General features: G+C 43.4%; 1 protein-coding gene across 1 annotated transcript in view; it reads left to right on the forward strand.

Moving 5' to 3' along the window:
• Nucleotides 1-20841, forward strand: part of LOC120053620 (probable phospholipid-transporting ATPase VA) — a 75117-nt gene that overhangs the window by 47110 nt on the left and 7166 nt on the right. Inside the window, exons 7-9 of the mRNA XM_039000762.1 lie at nt 5126-5378; nt 15069-15292; nt 17655-17849. Of these exons, the coding sequence (XP_038856690.1) occupies nt 5126-5378; nt 15069-15292; nt 17655-17849 (672 nt within the window). The remainder of the gene's footprint in view (nt 1-5125; nt 5379-15068; nt 15293-17654; nt 17850-20841) is intronic.

Genomic DNA, 20841 nt, shown 5'->3' on the forward strand with positions numbered 1-20841 from the left:
GTGACATGGATTGTGTGTGTGTGCCATTCAGAGGGTGAATGGGCAAGATACAAGATTTGAGTGCCTTTTGAACAGGGTATGGTAGTAGATGCCTGTCACCAGTTTGACTGTGTCAAGAACTGCAACGCTGCTGGGTTTTTCCACACTCAACAGTTTCCTGTGTGTATCAAGAATGGTCCACCACCCAAAGGACATCCAGTCAACTTGACACAACTGTGGGAAGCATTGGAGTCAACATGGACCAGCATCCCTGTGGAACGCTTTCGACACCTTGCAGAGTCCATGCCCCGACGAATTGAGGCGGTTCTGACGGCAAAGGGAGGGGGGAGGGTGCAACTCAATATTAGGAAGGTGTTCCTAATGTCTGGTGTACTCGGTGTATGTTTACATTGCCAAAGCAAGTGAATTAGACAAACAAAAGGGAAATAAACCATTGGAAATTAACAGTAAACATTACACTCACAATAGTTTTAAAAGAATAAAGACATTTCAAATGTTAGTGTTTTAACAATGTGCAAATAGTTAAAGTATAAAAGGGAAAATAAATAAGCATAAATATGGGTGGTATTTACAATGGTGTTTGTTCTTTACTGGTTGCCCTTTTCTTGTGGCAACAGGTCACAAATCTTGCTGCTGTGAAGACACACTGTGGTATTTCACCCAGTAGATATGGGAGTTTATCAAAAATTGGATTTGTTTTGAAATTCTTTGTGGGTCAGTGTAATCTGAGGGAAATATGTGTGTCTAATATGGTCATGCAGGAGGTTAGGGATAGAATATCACTTTATTGTCCATCCAGGTTGGACATTTATCCTTTTGCATCACCTTCCATTAAAAGGATCCCATCCACGTTTAAATTCAGTCCCCTCATACTGCATAAACTAACAACATGACCTGACTAGATCATAAATGAAAAATTGTCCAGACAGAGGATTGAGTTTGCGAATTGACGGTTTATTAAACCAACTGTTTGGCCGTAGCCCACGCCAAATAAATGAACGATAACCCACAAGCCAATCGTGACCTTCTCTTGTGAAGCCCAGACGTAAGAGGGAGAACAAAGGCTAAACCTGGTCTTAACTTCCAATGCTCCATCCCCCTACCCAACCCGCCTCCACGCCACTCCGCCAACCGCCACGATGCCCGGCATCAGAACATTCCAGGCATTCCCGTGATTGGCAGATAGCAGGTTGATTGACATGTCGGACCCCGCGAACACTGGGTACTGGTCAGTACAACACAACCACCTACTAGCCTAACACATAACACACAGCTGTCTGTGCGGGTCGCTACAATATATTCACTCACAACCTACCACTGTCCCAACTGGACTGGATAGATAAGTGGCAGTCAGATGTTTTGACACACCTACTCAAGGGTTTTTCTTTATTATCAATATTTTCTACGTTGTAGAATATTAGTGAAGACATCAAAACTATGAAATAACACACATATGGAATCATGTAGTAACCAAAAGAAGTGTTAAACAAATCCACATGTATTTGAGATTCTTCAAAGTAGCCACCCTTTGCATTGATGACAGCTTTGCACACTCTTGGCATTCTCTCAACCAGCTTCATGAGGAATGCTTTTCCAACAGTCTTGAAGGAGTTCCCACATATGCTGAGCACTTGTTGGCTGCTTTTCCTTCACTCTGTGGTCCAACTCATCCCAAACCATCTCAATTGGGCTGAGGTCGGGTGATTGTGGAGGCCAGGTCATCTGATGCAGCACTCCGTCACTCTCCTTCTTGGTCAAATAGCCCTTACACAGCCTGGAGATGTATTGGGTCATTGTCCTGTTGAACAAAAAAACCATAGTAACAATAAGCGCAAACCAGATGGGATGGCGTATCACTGCATAATGCTGTGGTAGCCATGCTGGTTAAGTGTGCCTTGAATTTGTCATGACTCCTTGGTGAGGATCAAAATGACCCTTTAGCTAGGCAAATATTTGAGGGTAGCCAGACCACAGGTCTGGATAGCCAGACCACAGGAGAGGAGAGGATGTGAGTTTGGCCTGTTTTATGACTTAAATAATTTGCAGAAACTCTCCTATTGGCTCTGCAGAATGGGAATGCTGAAAATCCTTTGTTACACAGAGCATTTGCCACCAAAACTTCATCAAACAATGGATAATGGGACAATCTATTTCAACATCCGAATGTTGGGAATGTGTCAATTTTGTGATGTCATTAAAATGATAAAAAATGCGTTATAATGGAGACATTGTAACTTTAAGAGCTTTCACACTGTGTAGATCAGATTCACATCTACATGTTGTAAAAAAAATAATTATATGATTAAATATGAAACTGTTTTTGAAAAGATATAAATGTGATTTTATATTTTTTCTAAATGAGAATTGTGTTTCATGCAAACTTGTGCCCAGTCAGTAGCCACGCCCACGTGAGCTCAGAGTTCATGTCAACATGATGGAACCGCCTTTCCGCGTGTTTAAAAGGACTCGCTAACGACATTAGACCAAAACATGCCGGGTTGCTGCCGGCGTGTAAAGTGGTCCGAGCGGTACCCTGAATAATCAACCATTTGAGACCAGTGAACGTGAGGATGCATTCGTATAGAGGTGAAATTCTTGGACCGGCGCAAGACGAACGAAAGCGAAAGCATTGGCCAAGAATGAGTATTTTTTTTTTTACTGTGTAGCCCGGTTAAGAGCGTAGTGCAGTGCAATGGAAACGTTTCAGGTTCAATTAGATTTTACATTTACGTCATTTAGCAGACACGTTGAAATGGTTAAAACTACAAGACAGCGTGGAGCGGTGGCTACACGGCTGAAGACCCTCTGAAACTCTCGCCGATTTGAAAAAAAGACACTAGACCAAACATTCAGTCTGCAGCTGGGTACAGTAGTCTTGGACATTCAGCCAAAGACGAGAGGGTCGACCCTCTCACCACCGTGTGGTACACCTGAAGTATCCATTCTAAGAACACTCCAAGACATTGAAGCCTACAACTAAGGACATTGTGACCTCTGGTGGACAACCAGAGACTTACATCGAACTACTCCCCATAGACGGATTGAGTGGTTTCAACAGAGACTACAGAGAAAGACATTTATGCGTAAATATATATTGCATTTGTAATCCGAATGAGCGGTTGTTAGGGTGCTAAATATTCTGGCTACGGTGAGGGTAGTTTCCTAATGTATGTACGATAAGTTCTCTTTGTCTCCCCCTCTCCTTACCTACCCATCTCTTCCATTGCATAACCAAACGGTCATGCTTTTGTTAGTCCACTAGGGACCTGTTATCATTGTATTATGTATGGAATCAATGACCTGTGCTGTGTGTGTGTTTACGTATTCTGTGTGAGGATTTAGTTAGTTAGTAAATAATTAAGCAAATTTGTGTATCGCTGATTCATCAGTTAGGCTAGCGTTCGTGCAGATATCAAGGATTATGTGGTGTTCAGAATGAGACGGGTAATAATTAATAATTGATTTATTGATGTAAGAGATATCTATATATCTTTAGAGTAAGTCGGGAGATGGTCACTCTTTAAACAACTTTTCCCATGGTGCCCTAATATTCCTAATGAGTTAATTGTTAAAGGATTTAATTGAATCGGGTGTCAATTAAACATAGTAGGTAATTATTCGATAAATAAGTCATTACATTAATGGTAGTCTTGTCACATTCTAAATAAATCAGTGTCACCAGCAAAGCACCCCTACAAATGCGGAGATCATCCGTTCACCTACTCTGTGTCTCTACGAGGACAACGGCTGTTGGAACCGAGTCTCAGATTTCAACTCATCAGACCAAAGGGCAGATTTCCAACGGTGTAATGTCCATTGCTCGTGTTTTTGGCCCAAACAAGTCTCTTCTTATTATTGGTGTCCTTTAGTAGTGGTTTCATTGCAGCAATTCGACCATGAATGCCTGATTCACACAGTCTCCTCTGAACAGTTGATGTTGAGATGTGTCTGTTACTTGAACTCTGTGAAGCATTTATTTGGGCTACAATTTCTGAGGCTGGTAACTCTAATGAACTTATCCTCTGCAGCAGAGGTAAGTCTGGGTCTTCCTTTCCTGTGGCGGTCCTCATGAGAGCCAGTTTCATCATAGCGCTTGATGGTTATTGCGATTGCACTTGAAGAAACTTTCAAAGTTCTTAATTTTTGGTATTGACTGACCTTCATGTCTTAAAGTAATGATGGACTGTTGTTTCTCTTTGGTTATTTGAACTGTTCTTGCCATAATATGGACTGTCTTTTGTTTACCCCCCTACCTTGTCACAACACAACTGATTGTCTCAAACACATTAAGAAGGAAAGAAATTCCACAAATGAACTTTAACAAGGCACATCTGTTAACTGACATGCATTCCAGGTGACTACCTCATTAAGCTGGTTGAGAGAATGCCAAGAGTGTGCAAAGCTGTCATCAATGCAAAGGGTGGCTACTTTGAAGAATCTCAAATATAAAATACACTGCTCAAAAAAATGAAGGGAACACTTAAACAACACAATGTAACTCCAAGTCAATCACACTTCTGTGAAATCAAACTGTCCACTTAGGAAGCAACACTGATTGACAATAAATTTCACATGCTGTTACGCAAATGGAATAGACAAAAGGTGGAAATTATAGGCAATTAGCAAGACACCCCATGTATTCAATATAGATGAGAAAAATACAATTTGTGTGTTATTAGTTTAAGCACACTGTGTGTGTCTGTTGTGACTTAGATGAAGGTCAGATCATGTATGCAGAAGTCCAGGGGTTTTCCAAAGGCTTCTAATAGTTTCCCTTTCCACCTGTAGACGTCTCCCTTCACATCCGTGTCAGTTACAAGTCACCACAATGATTTTTACAATGTTTCCACCAAAGACACAGGATGTTGCCCAAATGGTCAATAGGGCGCTGTGTAGTGCACTATGTAGGGAATAGGGCGCTGTGTAGTGCACTATGTAGGGAATAGGGCGCTGTGTAGTGCACTATGTAGGGAATAGGGCGCTGTGTAGTGCACTATGTAGGGAATAGGGCTCCATATGGAACACATGCTCAGACTCTGTCATCTGTCAGATTGGGTTTCCTGCTCTTGTTGTTGTCTCCCACCAAAGACGTCTTTGTCTGTAATAGAATCTCCTCCGTCTTCAGATCCTGATCCCCGTCTCGCTGTTCGTGTCCATAGAGATTGTGAAGATCTGCCAGGTGTATTTCATCCATCAGGACCAAGACCTGTACGATGAGGAGACGGACTCTCATCTGCAGTGTCGAGCTCTGAACATCACCGAAGACCTTGGGCAGATGCAGTACATCTTCTCTGACAAGACCGGAACACTCACAGAGAACAAAATGGTGTTCAGGAGATGTACGGTGGCCGGGGTGGAGTATAGTCACGATGCCAACGGTGAGACCGTAGGGTTACGGTGAGACCGTAGGGTTACGGTGAGACCGTAGGGTTACGGTGAGACCGTAGGGTTACGGTGAGACCGGAGGGTTACGGTGAGACCGGAGGGTTACGGTGAGACCGGAGGGTTACGGTGAGACCGGACTGTAGGGTTACTGTACTGTAGGGTTACTGTACTGTAGGGTTACTGTACTGTAGGGTTACTATACTGTAGGGTTACTATACTGTAGGGTTACTGTAGGGTTACTGTACTGTAGGCTTACTGTAGGGTTACTGTACTGTTGGGTTACTATACTGTAGGGTTACTATACTGTAGGGTTACTGTAGGGTTACTGTACTGTAGGCTTACTGTAGGGTTACTGTACTGTAGGGTTACTGTACTGTAGGGTTACTATACTGTAGGGTTACTATACTGTAGGGTTACTGTAGGGTTACTGTACTGTAGGCTTACTGTAGGGTTACTGTACTGTAGGGTTACTATACTGTAGGGTTACTGTAGGGTTACTGTACTGTAGGCTTACTGTAGGGTTACTATACTGTAGGGTTACTGTACTGTAGGGTTACTATACTGTAGGGTTACTATACTGTAGGGTTACTATACTGTAGGGTTACTGTAGGGTTACTGTACTGTAGGCTTACTGTAGGGTTACTATACTGTAGGGTTACTATACTGTAGGGTTACTGTAGGGTTACTGTACTGTAGGCTTACTGTAGGGTTACTATACTGTAGGGTTACTGTACTGTAGGCTTACTGTAGGGTTACTATACTGTAGGGTTACTGTACTGTAGGGTTACTATACTGTAGGGTTACTATACTGTAGGGTTACTGTACTGTAGGCTTACTGTAGGGTTACTGTACTGTAGGCTTACTGTAGGGTTACTATACTGTAGGGTTACTATACTGTAGGGTTACTGTACTGTAGGGTTACTGTACTGTAGGGTTACTATACTGTAGGGTTACTGTACTGTAGGGTTACTGTACTGTAGGGTTACTGTACTGTAGGGTTACTATACTGTAGGGTTACTGTACTGTAGGGTTACTGTACTGTAGGGTTACTGTGCTGTAGGGTTACTGTACTGTAGGGTTACTGTACTGTAGGGTTACTGTACTGTAGGGTTACTGTGCTGTAGGGTTACTGTACTGTAGGGTTACTGTACTGTAGGGTTACTGTACTGTAGGGTTACTGTGCTGTAGGGTTACTGTACTGTAGGGTTACTGTGCTGTAGGGTTACTGTGCTGTAGGGTTACTGTGCTGTAGGGTTACTGTACTGTAGGGTTACTGTACTGTAGGGTTACTGTACTGTAGGGTTACTGTAGGGTTACTATACTGTAGGGTTACTGTAGGGTTACTGTACTGTAGGGTTACTGTACTGTAGGGTTACTGTACTGTAGGGTTACTGTACTGTAGGCTTACTGTAGGGTTACTGTACTGTAGGGTTACTGTACTGTAGGGTTACTGTACTGTAGGGTTACTGTACTGTAGGGTTACTGTACTGTAGGCTTACTGTAGGGTTACTGTACTGTAGGGTTACTGTACTGTAGGGTTACTGTACTGTAGGGTTACTGTACTGTAGGGTTACTGTACTGTAGGGTTACTGTACTGTAGGGTTACTGTACTGTAGGGTTACTGTACTGTAGGGTTACTGTACTGTAGGGTTACTATACTGTAGGGTTACTGTACTGTAGGGTTACTGTGCTGTAGGGTTACTGTAGGGTTACTATACTGTAGGGTTACTGTACTGTAGGGTTACTATACTGTAGGGTTACTGTACTGTAGGGTTACTGTGCTGTAGGGTTACTGTACTGTAGGGTTACTGTACTGTAGGGTTACTATACTGTAGGGTTACTGTACTGTAGGGTTACTATACTGTAGGGTTACTGTACTGTAGGGTTACTGTAGGGTTACTATACTGTAGGGTTACTGTACTGTAGGGTTACTATACTGTAGGGTTACTGTACTGTAGGGTTACTGTGCTGTAGGGTTACTGTACTGTAGGGTTACTGTACTGTAGGGTTACTATACTGTAGGGTTACTGTACTGTAGGGTTACTATACTGTAGGGTTACTGTACTGTAGGGTTACTGTACTGTAGGGTTACTGTGCTGTAGGGTTACTATACTGTAGGGTTACTATACTGTAGGGTTACTGTACTGTAGGGTTACTGTACTGTAGGGTTACTGTACTGTAGGGTTACTGTACTGTAGGGTTACTGTACTGTAGGGTTACTATACTGTAGGGTTACTGTACTGTAGGGTTACTGTACTGTAGGGTTACTATACTGTAGGGTTACTATACTGTAGGGTTACTATACTGTAGGGTTACTATACTGTAGGGTTACTATACTGTAGGGTTACTGTACTGTAGGGTTACTATACTGTAGGGTTACGGTGAGACTGGACTGTAGGGTTACGGTGAGACTGTACTGTAGGGTTACTGTGCTGTAGGGTTACTATACTGTAGGGTTACGGTGAGACCGGACTGTAGGGTTACGGTGAGACTGTACTGTAGGGTTACTGTACTGTAGGGTTACTATACTGTAGGGTTACTATACTGTAGGGTTACTGTACTGTAGGGTTACTATACTGTAGGGTTACTGTACTGTAGGGTTACTGTACTGTAGGGTTACTGTACTGTAGGGTTACTATACTGTAGGGTTACTATACTGTAGGGTTACTGTACTGTAGGGTTACTGTAGGGTTACTGTACTGTAGGGTTACTGTACTGTAGGGTTACTATACTGTAGGGTTACTATACTGTAGGGTTACTGTACTGTAGGGTTACTGTACTGTAGGGTTACTATACTGTAGGGTTACTATACTGTAGGGTTACTGTACTGTAGGGTTACTGTAGGGTTACTATACTGTAGGGTTACTATACTGTAGGGTTACTGTACTGTAGGGTTACTGTACTGTAGGCTTACTGTAGGGTTACTATACTGTAGGGTTACTGTACTGTAGGCTTACTGTACTGTAGGCTTACTGTAGGGTTACTATACTGTAGGGTTACTGTACTGTAGGGTTACTGTACTGTAGGGTTACTGTACTGTAGGGTTACTGTACTGTAGGCTTACTGTAGGGTTACTATACTGTAGGGTTACTGTACTGTAGGGTTACTGTACTGTAGGCTTACTGTAGGGTTACTATACTGTAGGGTTACTATACTGTAGGGTTACTGTACTGTAGGCTTACTGTACTGTAGGCTTACTGTAGGGTTACTATACTGTAGGGTTACTGTACTGTAGGGTTACTGTACTGTAGGGTTACTGTACTGTAGGGTTACTGTACTGTAGGCTTACTGTAGGGTTACTATACTGTAGGGTTACTGTACTGTAGGGTTACTGTACTGTAGGGTTACTGTACTGTAGGGTTACTGTACTGTAGGGTTACTGTACTGTAGGGTTACTGTACTGTAGGCTTACTGTAGGGTTACTATACTGTAGGGTTACTGTACTGTAGGGTTACGGTGAGACTGTACTGTAGGGTTACTGTACTGTAGGGTTACTGTACTGTAGGGTTACTGTACTGTAGGGTTACTGTGCTGTAGGGTTACTGTACTGTAGGGTTACTGTGCTGTAGGGTTACTGTACTGTAGGGTTACTGTACTGTAGGGTTACTATACTGTATGGTTACTGTACTGTAGGGTTACTGTACTGTAGGGTTACTGTACTGTAGGGTTACTGTACTGTAGGGTTACTGTAGGGTTACTATACTGTAGGGTTACTATACTGTAGGGTTACTATACTGTAGGGTTACTGTACTGTAGGGTTACTGTACTGTAGGGTTACTGTACTGTAGGGTTACTATACTGTAGGGTTACTGTACTGTAGGGTTACTGTACTGTAGGGTTACTATACTGTAGGGTTACTGTACTGTAGGGTTACTGTACTGTAGGGTTACTATACTGTAGGGTTACTATACTGTAGGGTTACTATACTGTAGGGTTACTGTAGGGTTACTATACTGTAGGGTTACTGTACTGTAGGGTTACTATACTGTAGGGTTACTGTACTGTAGGGTTACTATACTGTAGGGTTACTGTACTGTAGGGTTACTATACTGTAGGGTTACTGTACTGTAGGGTTACTATACTGTAGGGTTACTGTACTGTAGGGTTACTGTACTGTAGGGTTACTGTACTGTAGGGTTACTGTAGGGTTACTGTAGGGTTACTGTACTGTAGGGTTACTGTACTGTAGGGTTACTGTACTGTAGGGTTACTGTAGGGTTACTGTAGGGTTACTGTACTGTAGGGTTACTGTAGGGTTACTGTACTGTAGGGTTACTGTACTGTAGGGTTACTGTACTGTAGGGTTACTGTACTGTAGGGTTACTGTACTGTAGGGTTACTGTACTGTAGGGTTACTGGACTGTAGGGTTACGGTGAGACTGTACTGTAGGGTTACTGTGCTGTAGGGTTACTATACTGTAGGGTTACTGTGCTGTAGGGTTACTATACTGTAGGGTTACTATACTGTAGGGTTACTATACTGTAGGGTTACGGTGAGACTGTACTGTAGGGTTACTGTGCTGTAGGGTTACTATACTGTAGGGTTACTGTGCTGTAGGGTTACTATACTGTAGGGTTACTGTACTGTAGGGTTACTGTACTGTAGGGTTACTGTACTGTAGGGTTACTGTACTGTAGGGTTACTATACTGTAGGGTTACTGTACTGTAGGCTTACTGTAGGGTTACTATACTGTAGGGTTACTATACTGTAGGGTTACTGTACTGTAGGGTTACTGTACTGTAGGGTTACTGTAGGGTTACTGTACTGTAGGGTTACTATACTGTAGGGTTACTATACTGTAGGGTTACTGTACTGTAGGGTTACTGTACTGTAGGGTTACTGTACTGTAGGGTTACTGTAGGGTTACTGTACTGTAGGGTTACTGTACTGTAGGCTTACTGTACTGTAGGGTTACTGTAGGGTTACTGTACTGTAGGGTTACTGTACTGTAGGGTTACTGTACTGTAGGCTTACTGTAGGGTTACTATACTGTAGGGTTACTGTACTGTAGGGTTACTGTACTGTAGGGTTACTGTACTGTAGGGTTACTGTACTGTAGGGTTACTGTACTGTAGGCTTACTGTAGGGTTACTATACTGTAGGGTTACTGTACTGTAGGGTTACTGTACTGTAGGCTTACTGTAGGGTTACTATACTGTAGGGTTACTGTACTGTAGGGTTACTGTACTGTAGGCTTACTGTAGGGTTACTATACTGTAGGGTTACTGTACTGTAGGGTTACTGTACTGTAGGGTTACTGTACTGTAGGGTTACTGTACTGTAGGCTTACTGTAGGGTTACTATACTGTAGGGTTACTGTACTGTAGGGTTACTGTACTGTAGGCTTACTGTACTGTAGGGTTACTGTACTGTAGGGTTACTGTGCTGTAGGGTTACTGTACTGTAGGGTTACTGTAGGGTTACTGTACTGTAGGGTTACTGTAGGGTTACTATACTGTAGGGTTACTGTACTGTAGGGTTACTGTACTGTAGGGTTACTGTACTGTAGGGTTACTGTACTGTAGGCTTACTGTAGGGTTACTATACTGTAGGGTTACTGTACTGTAGGGTTACTGTACTGTAGGGTTACTGTAGGGTTACTATACTGTAGGGTTACTGTACTGTAGGGTTACTGTACTGTAGGGTTACGGTGAGACCGGACTGTAGGGTTACGGTGAGACTGTACTGTAGGCTTACTGTAGGGTTACTATACTGTAGGGTTACTGTACTGTAGGGTTACTATACTGTAGGGTTACTGTAGGGTTACTGTACTGTAGGGTTACTGTACTGTAGGGTTACTGTACTGTAGGGTTACTGTACTGTAGGGTTACTGTACTGTAGGGTTACTATACTGTAGGGTTACTATACTGTAGGGTTACTATACTGTAGGGTTACTGTACTGTAGGGTTACTGTACTGTAGGGTTACTATACTGTAGGGTTACTATACTGTAGGGTTACTATACTGTAGGGTTACTGTACTGTAGGGTTACTATACTGTAGGGTTACTATACTGTAGGGTTACTATACTGTAGGGTTACTGTACTGTAGGGTTACTGTACTGTAGGGTTACTATACTGTAGGGTTACTATACTGTAGGGTTACTATACTGTAGGGTTACTATACTGTAGGGTTACTATACTGTAGGGTTACTATACTGTAGGGTTACTGTACTGTAGGGTTACTGTACTGTAGGGTTACTGTACTGTAGGGTTACTGTACTGTAGGGTTACTATACTGTAGGGTTACTATACTGTAGGGTTACTGTACTGTAGGGTTACTGTACTGTAGGGTTACTATACTGTAGGGTTACTGTAGGGTTACTGTACTGTAGGGTTACTGTACTGTAGGGTTACTGTAGGGTTACTGTACTGTAGGGTTACTGTACTGTAGGGTTACTGTACTGTAGGGTTACTATACTGTAGGGTTACTATACTGTAGGGTTACTGTACTGTAGGGTTACTGTACTGTAGGGTTACTATACTGTAGGGTTACTGTACTGTAGGGTTACTGTACTGTAGGGTTACTGTACTGTAGGGTTACTGTACTGTAGGGTTACTATACTGTAGGGTTACTATACTGTAGGGTTACTGTACTGTAGGGTTACTGTACTGTAGGGTTACTATACTGTAGGGTTACTGTAGGGTTACTGTACTGTAGGGTTACTGTACTGTAGGGTTACTGTAGGGTTACTGTACTGTAGGGTTACTGTACTGTAGGGTTACTATACTGTAGGGTTACTATACTGTAGGGTTACTGTACTGTAGGGTTACTGTACTGTAGGGTTACTATACTGTAGGGTTACTGTACTGTAGGGTTACTATACTGTAGGGTTACTATACTGTAGGGTTACTGTACTGTAGGCTTACTGTAGGGTTACTATACTGTAGGGTTACTGTACTGTAGGGTTACTGTACTGTAGGGTTACTATACTGTAGGGTTACTATACTGTAGGGTTACTGTACTGTAGGGTTACTATACTGTAGGGTTACTGTACTGTAGGGTTACTATACTGTAGGGTTACTATACTGTAGGGTTACTATACTGTAGGGTTACTGTACTGTAGGGTTACTATACTGTAGGGTTACTGTACTGTAGGGTTACTGTGCTGTAGGGTTACTGTACTGTAGGGTTACTGTGCTGTAGGGTTACTGTACTGTAGGGTTACTATACTGTAGGGTTACTGTACTGTAGGGTTACTATACTGTAGGGTTACTATACTGTAGGGTTACTATACTGTAGGGTTACTATACTGTAGGGTTACTATACTGTAGGGTTACTGTACTGTAGGGTTACTATACTGTAGGGTTACTGTGCTGTAGGGTTACTATACTGTAGGGTTACTATACTGTAGGGTTACTATACTGTAGGGTTACTATACTGTAGGGTTACTATACTGTAGGGTTACTATACTGTAGGGTTACTGTACTGTAGGGTTACTGTGCTGTAGGGTTACTGTACTGTAGGGTTACTGTACTGTAGGGTTACTGTACTGTAGGGTTACTGTACTGTAGGGTTACTGTACTGTAGGGTTACTGTAGGGTTACTGTGCTGTAGGGTTACTATGCTGTAGGGTTACTGTACTGTAGGGTTACTGTACTGTAGGGTTACTGTACTGTAGGGTTACTGTACTGTAGGGTTACTGTGCTGTAGGGTTACTGTGCTGTAGGGTTACTGTACTGTAGGGTTACTGTACTGTAGGGTTACTGTACTGTAGGGTTACTGTACTGTAGGGTTACTGTACTGTAGGGTTACTGTACTGTAGGGTTACTGTACTGTAGGGTTACTGTACTGTAGGGTTACTGTACTGTAGGGTTACTGTACTGTAGGGTTACTGTACTGTAGGGTTACTGTAGGGTTACTGTACTGTAGGGTTACTGTACTGTAGGGTTACTGTACTGTAGGGTTACTGTACTGTAGGGTTACTGTACTGTAGGGTTACTGTACTGTAGGGTTACTGTGCTGTAGGGTTACTGTGCTGTAGGGTTACTGTACTGTAGGGTTACTGTACTGTAGGGTTACTGTACTGTAGGGTTACTGTACTGTAGGGTTACTGTAGGGTTACTGTACTGTAGGGTTACTATACTGTAGGGTTACTGTACTGTAGGGTTACTGTACTGTAGGGTTACTGTACTGTAGGGTTACTATACTGTAGGGTTACTATACTGTAGGGTTACTGTACTGTAGGGTTACTGTACTGTAGGGTTACTGTACTGTAGGGTTACTGTACTGTAGGGTTACTGTAGGGTTACTATACTGTAGGGTTACTATACTGTAGGGTTACTGTACTGTAGGGTTACTATACTGTAGGGTTACTATACTGTAGGGTTACTGTACTGTAGGGTTACTATACTGTAGGGTTACTATACTGTAGGGTTACTATACTGTAGGGTTACTGTACTGTAGGGTTACTGTAGGGTTACTATACTGTAGGGTTACTATACTGTAGGGTTACTATACTGTAGGGTTACTATACTGTAGGGTTACTGTAGGGTTACTGTACTGTAGGGTTACTGTACTGTAGGGTTACTGTACTGTAGGGTTACTGTAGGGTTACTATACTGTAGGGTTACTGTACTGTAGGGTTACTATACTGTAGGGTTACTATACTGTAGGGTTACTGTACTGTAGGGTTACTGTACTGTAGGGTTACTGTAGGGTTACTATACTGTAGGGTTACTATACTGTAGGGTTACTGTACTGTAGGGTTACTGTGCTGTAGGGTTACTATACTGTAGGGTTACTGTAGGGTTACTATACTGTAGGGTTACTGTACTGTAGGGTTACTATACTGTAGGGTTACTATACTGTAGGGTTACTGTACTGTAGGGTTACTGTACTGTAGGGTTACTGTACTGTAGGGTTACTGTAGGGTTACTATACTGTAGGGTTACTGTACTGTAGGGTTACTATACTGTAGGGTTACTATACTGTAGGGTTACTGTACTGTAGGGTTACTGTACTGTAGGGTTACTATACTGTAGGGTTACTGTACTGTAGGGTTACTGTACTGTAGGGTTACTATACTGTAGGGTTACTGTACTGTAGGGTTACTATACTGTAGGGTTACTGTACTGTAGGGTTACTATACTGTAGGGTTACTATACTGTAGGGTTACTGTACTGTAGGGTTACTGTACTGTAGGGTTACTGTACTGTAGGGTTACTGTAGGGTTACTATACTGTAGGGTTACTGTACTGTAGGGTTACTATACTGTAGGGTTACTATACTGTAGGGTTACTGTACTGTAGGGTTACTGTAGGGTTACTGTACTGTAGGGTTACTGTACTGTAGGGTTACTATACTGTAGGGTTACTGTACTGTAGGGTTACTGTAGGGTTACTGTACTGTAGGGTTACTGTACTGTAGGGTTACTATACTGTAGGGTTACTGTACTGTAGTAAGGGCATTAGACCATACTGTAGGGTTAGGAGATAGTACTCCCACGACGTGAACAGTGAGGGAGGCCTGGGTTGTATTCATTAGACACAAAACAGAATGAAACAGGGTGGGACTAACAGCAACAAAATGTCAACGTGTTACATTGTGTGGCCTAATGAACATAACCCATCTCACACTGCAGTCTGCCAGATCACACTGTTGTTGTTTATCCAGGAATAAGGAAGTCTGGACCTCTAGTAGCAGTGTTATATTATAATATTCTGTGTGTCTGTCCTCCCCAGCGAGGCGTCTGGCCATGTACCAGGACCTGGTGGACTCAGAGGAGGAGGACTGTACGTCCCACAGTGGCACCTTGCCCAGACGGGACAGCGTCACCAGCAACCAGAGTGCTGCCAAGGTGGTACTCCGCTCCCAGAGCACCAAGTCCCACCGCAGGACTGGCAGTCGGGCCGAAGCCAAGAGGGCCAGCATCCTGTCCAAACACACTGCATTCAGCAGCCCCATGGTACTTATCACTCCATTATTACTCAACACACTGCATTCAGCAGCCCCGTGGTACTTATCACTCCATTATTACTCAACACACTGCATTCAGCAGCCCCGTGGTACTTATCACTCCATTATTACTCAACACACTGCATTCAGCAGCCCCGTGGTACTTATCACTCCATTATTACTCAACACACTGCATTCAGCAGCCCCGTGGTACTTATCACTCCATTATTACTCAACACACTGCATTCAGCAGCCCCGTGGTACTTATCACTCCATTATTACTCAACACACTGCATTCAGCAGCCCCGTGGTACTTATCACTCCATTATTACTCAACACACTGCATTCAGCAGCCCCGTGGTACTTATCACTCCATTATTACTCAACACACTGCATTCAGCAGCCCCGTGGTACTTATCACTCCATTATTACTCAACACACTGCATTCAGCAGCCCCGTGGTACTTATCACTCCATTATTACTCAACACACTGCATTCAGCAGCCCCGTGGTACTTATCACTCCATTATTACTCAACACACTGCATTCAGCAGCCCCGTGGTACTTATCACTCCATTATTACTCAACACACTGCATTCAGCAGCCCCGTGGTACTTATCACTCCATTATTACTCAACACACTGCATTCAGCAGCCCCGTGGTACTTATCACTCCATTATTACTCAACACACTGCATTCAGCAGCCCCGTGGTACTTATCACTCCATTATTACTCAACACACTGCATTCAGCAGCCCCGTGGTACTTATCACTCCATTATTACTCAACACACTGCATTCAGCAGCCCCGTGGTACTTATCACTCCATTATTACTCAACACACTGCATTCAGCAGCCCCGTGGTACTTATCACTCCATTATTACTCAACACACTGCATTCAGCAGCCCCGTGGTACTTATCACTCCATTATTACTCAACACACTGCATTCAGCAGCCCCGTGGTACTTATCACTCCATTATTACTCAACACACTGCATTCAGCAGCCCCGTGGTACTTATCACTCCATTATTACTCAACACACTGCATTCAGCAGCCCCGTGGTACTTATCACTCCATTATTACTCAACACACTGCATTCAGCAGCCCCGTGGTACTTATCACTCCATTATTACTCAACACACTGCATTCAGCAGCCCCGTGGTACTTATCACTCCATTATTACTCAACACACTGCATTCAGCAGCCCCGTGGTACTTATCACTCCATTATTACTCAACACAGAGCTGTGTCTATTGGCTACAGCAGGGGTATTCCAATCTTACTCTACGAGGTTCAGAGTACTGCTGCTTTTTTTGTTCTACCTGATCATTTATTGCACTCACCTGGTGTCCCAGGTATAGTCCCTGGTTAGAGGGTAGAATGGGAGGGGGAAAGCAGTGGAACTGGCTTGGAGGTCCATAGTTGAGTTTGAGGGGGATCTACAGTATGGGCAGCAGGTAGCCAAGAGGTTGGAGAGGGCAGCATGTTGGAGAGGGCAGCATGTAGCCAAGAGGTTGGAGAGGGCAGCATGTTGGAGAGGGCAGCATGTTGGAGAGGGCAGCATGTTGGAGAGGGCAGCAGGTTGGAGAGGGCAGCAGGTTGGAGAGGGCAGCAGGTTGGAGAGGGCAGCAGGTTGGAGAGGGCAGCAGGTTGGAGAGGGCAGCAGGTTGGAGAGGGCAGCAGGTAGGAGAGGGCAGCAGGTAGGAGAGGGCAGCATGTTGGAGAGGGCAGCAGGTAGCCAAGAGGTTGGAGAGGGCAGCAGGTTGGAGAGGGCAGCAGGTTGGAGAGGGCAGCAGGTTGGAGAGGGCAGCATGTTGGAGAGGGCAGCAGGTAGCCAAGAGGTTGGAGAGGGCAGCATGTTGGAGAGGGCAGCAGGTTGGAGAGGGCAGCATGTTGGAGAGGGCAGCAGGTAGCCAAGAGGTTGGAGAGGCCAGCATGTTGGAGAGGCCAGCAGGTAGGAGAGGGCAGCATGCAACCAGAGGGTCGTTGGTTAGTCAGATGAGTCAAATCTGGTGGGATTCTAAGTATCCTAGATGCCTTTTCCTGCCGTTGTTCCTTTGAAGAAGGCATTTTTATTTAACTAGGCAAGTCAGTTAAGAACAAATTCTTATTTTCAATGAAGGCCTAGGAACAGTGGGTTTACTGCCTTGTTCAGGGGCAGAATGACAGATTTGTACCTCGTCAGCTCGGGGATTCGAACTTGCAACCTTTCGGTTACTAGTCCAACGCTCTTACCACTAGGCTACGCTGCCGCACCAGCATAGCTGATCCTGGGTTATGTTTCTGTGTGTAGGTTAAAGGCAGAAAATACACATTTCCATGACCTGAAAATGACAAAAACATTCGTCTGAACCTACTATCTCTCTTCAACAGGAGAAGGACATCACCCCTGACCCCCAGCTCCTGGACAAGGTCAACCACTGCAGCAGCCAGATGACCTTCAAGAGGTTCCACAGCCAATCCCTGTCTCAGCTGCCCTCTGACCTCACTGACATCATCGACTTCTTCATCGCCCTCACCATCTGTAACACAGTGGTGGTGTCATCACCCAATCAGCCACGACAGAAGGTAGAGTGTACAAAACATTAGGAACACCTTCCTAATATTGAGTTGCACCCCCTTTTGCCCTCAGAATAGTCTCAATTCGTCGGGGCATGGGACTCTACAAGGTGTTGAAAGCGTTCCGCAGGGATGCTGGCCAGGGCATGAATGAACACCCGTGCCACCCGCGGGTAGATTTAGATATTGGCGGGTAACAGTGTCTTTCACCAGCCACGTTAGCGTGTAGTCAATTTGCAGGGCTCTACAGTGCCAGCATTACATTTGCATTAGTGAATACAAGTAGTCAAAAGTCAAGTATATCTGTGAGTTTTATGACTTGAAAACAGCTGAAAACAGCTGTTTTCAAAGTATTTCTGTTGTTTTGTTTCATAGCTGCTCATCGCACAAAGAAATACCCAGCAACAGCTTTGCACTGATTGATCCATGTTTGGAGGCACTGACAACAGGCGTAACAGTTTGGTCTAATTTACTCAAGTCAGCAAAGTGAGACTTTGTCCTCCTGTTTCATGGCTGTTTACATGATGAAATACAGCAGTATACCACATTACTACTTACTAATACATGGAATACAGCAGTATACCACATTACTACTTACTAATACATGGAATACAGCAGTATACCTCATTACTACTTACTAATACATGATGAAATACAGCAGTATACCACATTACTACTTACTAATACATGATGAAATACAGCAGTAGACCACAATACTACTTACTAATACATGATGAAATACAGCAGTATACCACATTACTACTTACTAATACATGAAGTTGAGCAGTATACCACATTACTACGTACTAATACATGAAATACAGCAGTATACCTCATTACTACTTACTAATACATGATGAAATACAGCAGTATACCACATTACTACTTACTAATACATGATGAAATACAGCAGTATACCACATTACTACTTACTAATACATGATGAAATACAGCAGTAGACCACATTACTACTTACTAATACATGATGAAATACAGCAGTATACCACATTACTACTTACTAATACATGATGAAATACAGCAGTATACCACATTACTACTTACTAATACATGATGAAATACAGCAGTATACCACATTACTACTTACTAATACATGATGAAATACAGCAGTATACCACATTACTACTTACTAATACATTTTGAAATACAGCAGTAGACCACATTACTACTTACTAATACATGATGAAATACAGCAGTATACCACATTACTACTTACTAATACATGATGAAATACAGCAGTATACCACATTACTACTTACTAATACATTTTGAAATACAGCAGTATACCACATTACTACTTACAAATACATGATGAAATACAGCAGTATACCACATTACTACTTACTAATACATGATGAAATACAGCAGTATACCACATTACTACTTACTAATACATGATGAAATACAGCAGTATACCACATTACTACTACTAATACATGATGAAATACAGCAGTATACCACATTACTTGTAACGCTCTGGGTGTCGGGGGGGTGTGAAGTCAGGCGCAGGAACAACAGAGAGTTCAATACAGTGCTTTTAATGCACAACCGGCAAACACTGTCCACACGGAAACACTGGGTGTAACAAACAAACGTCCCAGACACGGAGGACAAAAACCCAGTCCAAAATACAATCGATGAACGAAACAAACAATACGTTCATCTACTCCCGAATCCAACATACAGTTGAAACGCACAAAGAAACGTACGGGCTGGCTGACTAATAAAGCCCAACTAATTATAATCACCTCAACACAGGTGTAACAAATAAACACATAAGGAGGGGGAGGAAAAAGAGTCAGTGGCAGCTAGTAGGCCGGTGACGACGACCGCCGAGCGCCACCCGAACGGGAAGGGGAGTCACCTTCGGTCGGAGTCGTGACATTACTACTTACTAATACATTTTGAAATACAGCAGTATACCACATTACTACTTACTAAGAACGGTGACCCGTTCCTGTAGGTTCATGCTCTACAACATTCGCAGAGTACGACCCTGCCTCACGCAGGAAGCGGCGCAGGTCCTAATCCAGGCACTTGTCATCTCCCGTCTGGATTACTGCAACTCGCTGTTGGCTGGGCTCCCTGCCTGTGCCATTAAACCCCTACAACTCATCCAGAACGCCGCAGCCCGTCTGGTGTTCAACTTTCCCAAGTTCTCTCACGTCACCCCGCTCCTCCGCTCTCTCCACTGGCTTCCAGTTGAAGCTCGCATCCGCTACAAGACCATGGTGCTTGCCTACGGAGCTGTGAGGGGAACGGCACCTCCGTACCTTCAGGCTCTGATCAGGCCCTACACCCAAACAAGGGCACTGCGTTCATCCACCTCTGGCCTGCTCGCCTCCCTACCACTGAGGAAGTACAGTTCCCGCTCAGCCCAGTCAAAACTGTTCGCTGCTCTGGCACCCCAATGGTGGAACAAACTCCCTCACGACGCCAGGTCAGCGGAGTCAATCACCACCTTCCGGAGACACCTGAAACCCCACCTCTTTAAGGAATACCTAGGATAGGATAAAGTAATCCTTCTAACCCCCCCCTCCCCCCCCTTAAAAGAGTTAGATGCACTATTGTAAAGTGGTTGTTCCACTGGATATCATAAGGTGAATGCACCAATTTGTAAGTCGCTCTGGATAAGAGCGTCTGCTAAATGACTTAAATGTAAATGTAAATGTACTAATACATGATGAAATACAGCAGTATACCACATTACTACTTACTAATACATGATGAAATACAGCAGTATACCACATTACTACTTACTAATACATGATGAAATACAGCAGTATACCACATTACTACTTACTAATACATGATGAAATACAGCAGTATACCACATTACTACTTACTAATACATGAAATACAGCAGTATACCACATTACTACTTACTAATACATGATGAAATACAGCAGTATACCACATTACTACTTACTAATACATGATGAAATACAGCAGTATACCACATTACTACTTACTAATACATGAT

This window comes from Salvelinus namaycush, chromosome 9 (genome assembly GCF_016432855.1).
Source record: "Salvelinus namaycush isolate Seneca chromosome 9, SaNama_1.0, whole genome shotgun sequence".
NCBI lineage: Eukaryota > Metazoa > Chordata > Actinopteri > Salmoniformes > Salmonidae > Salvelinus > Salvelinus namaycush.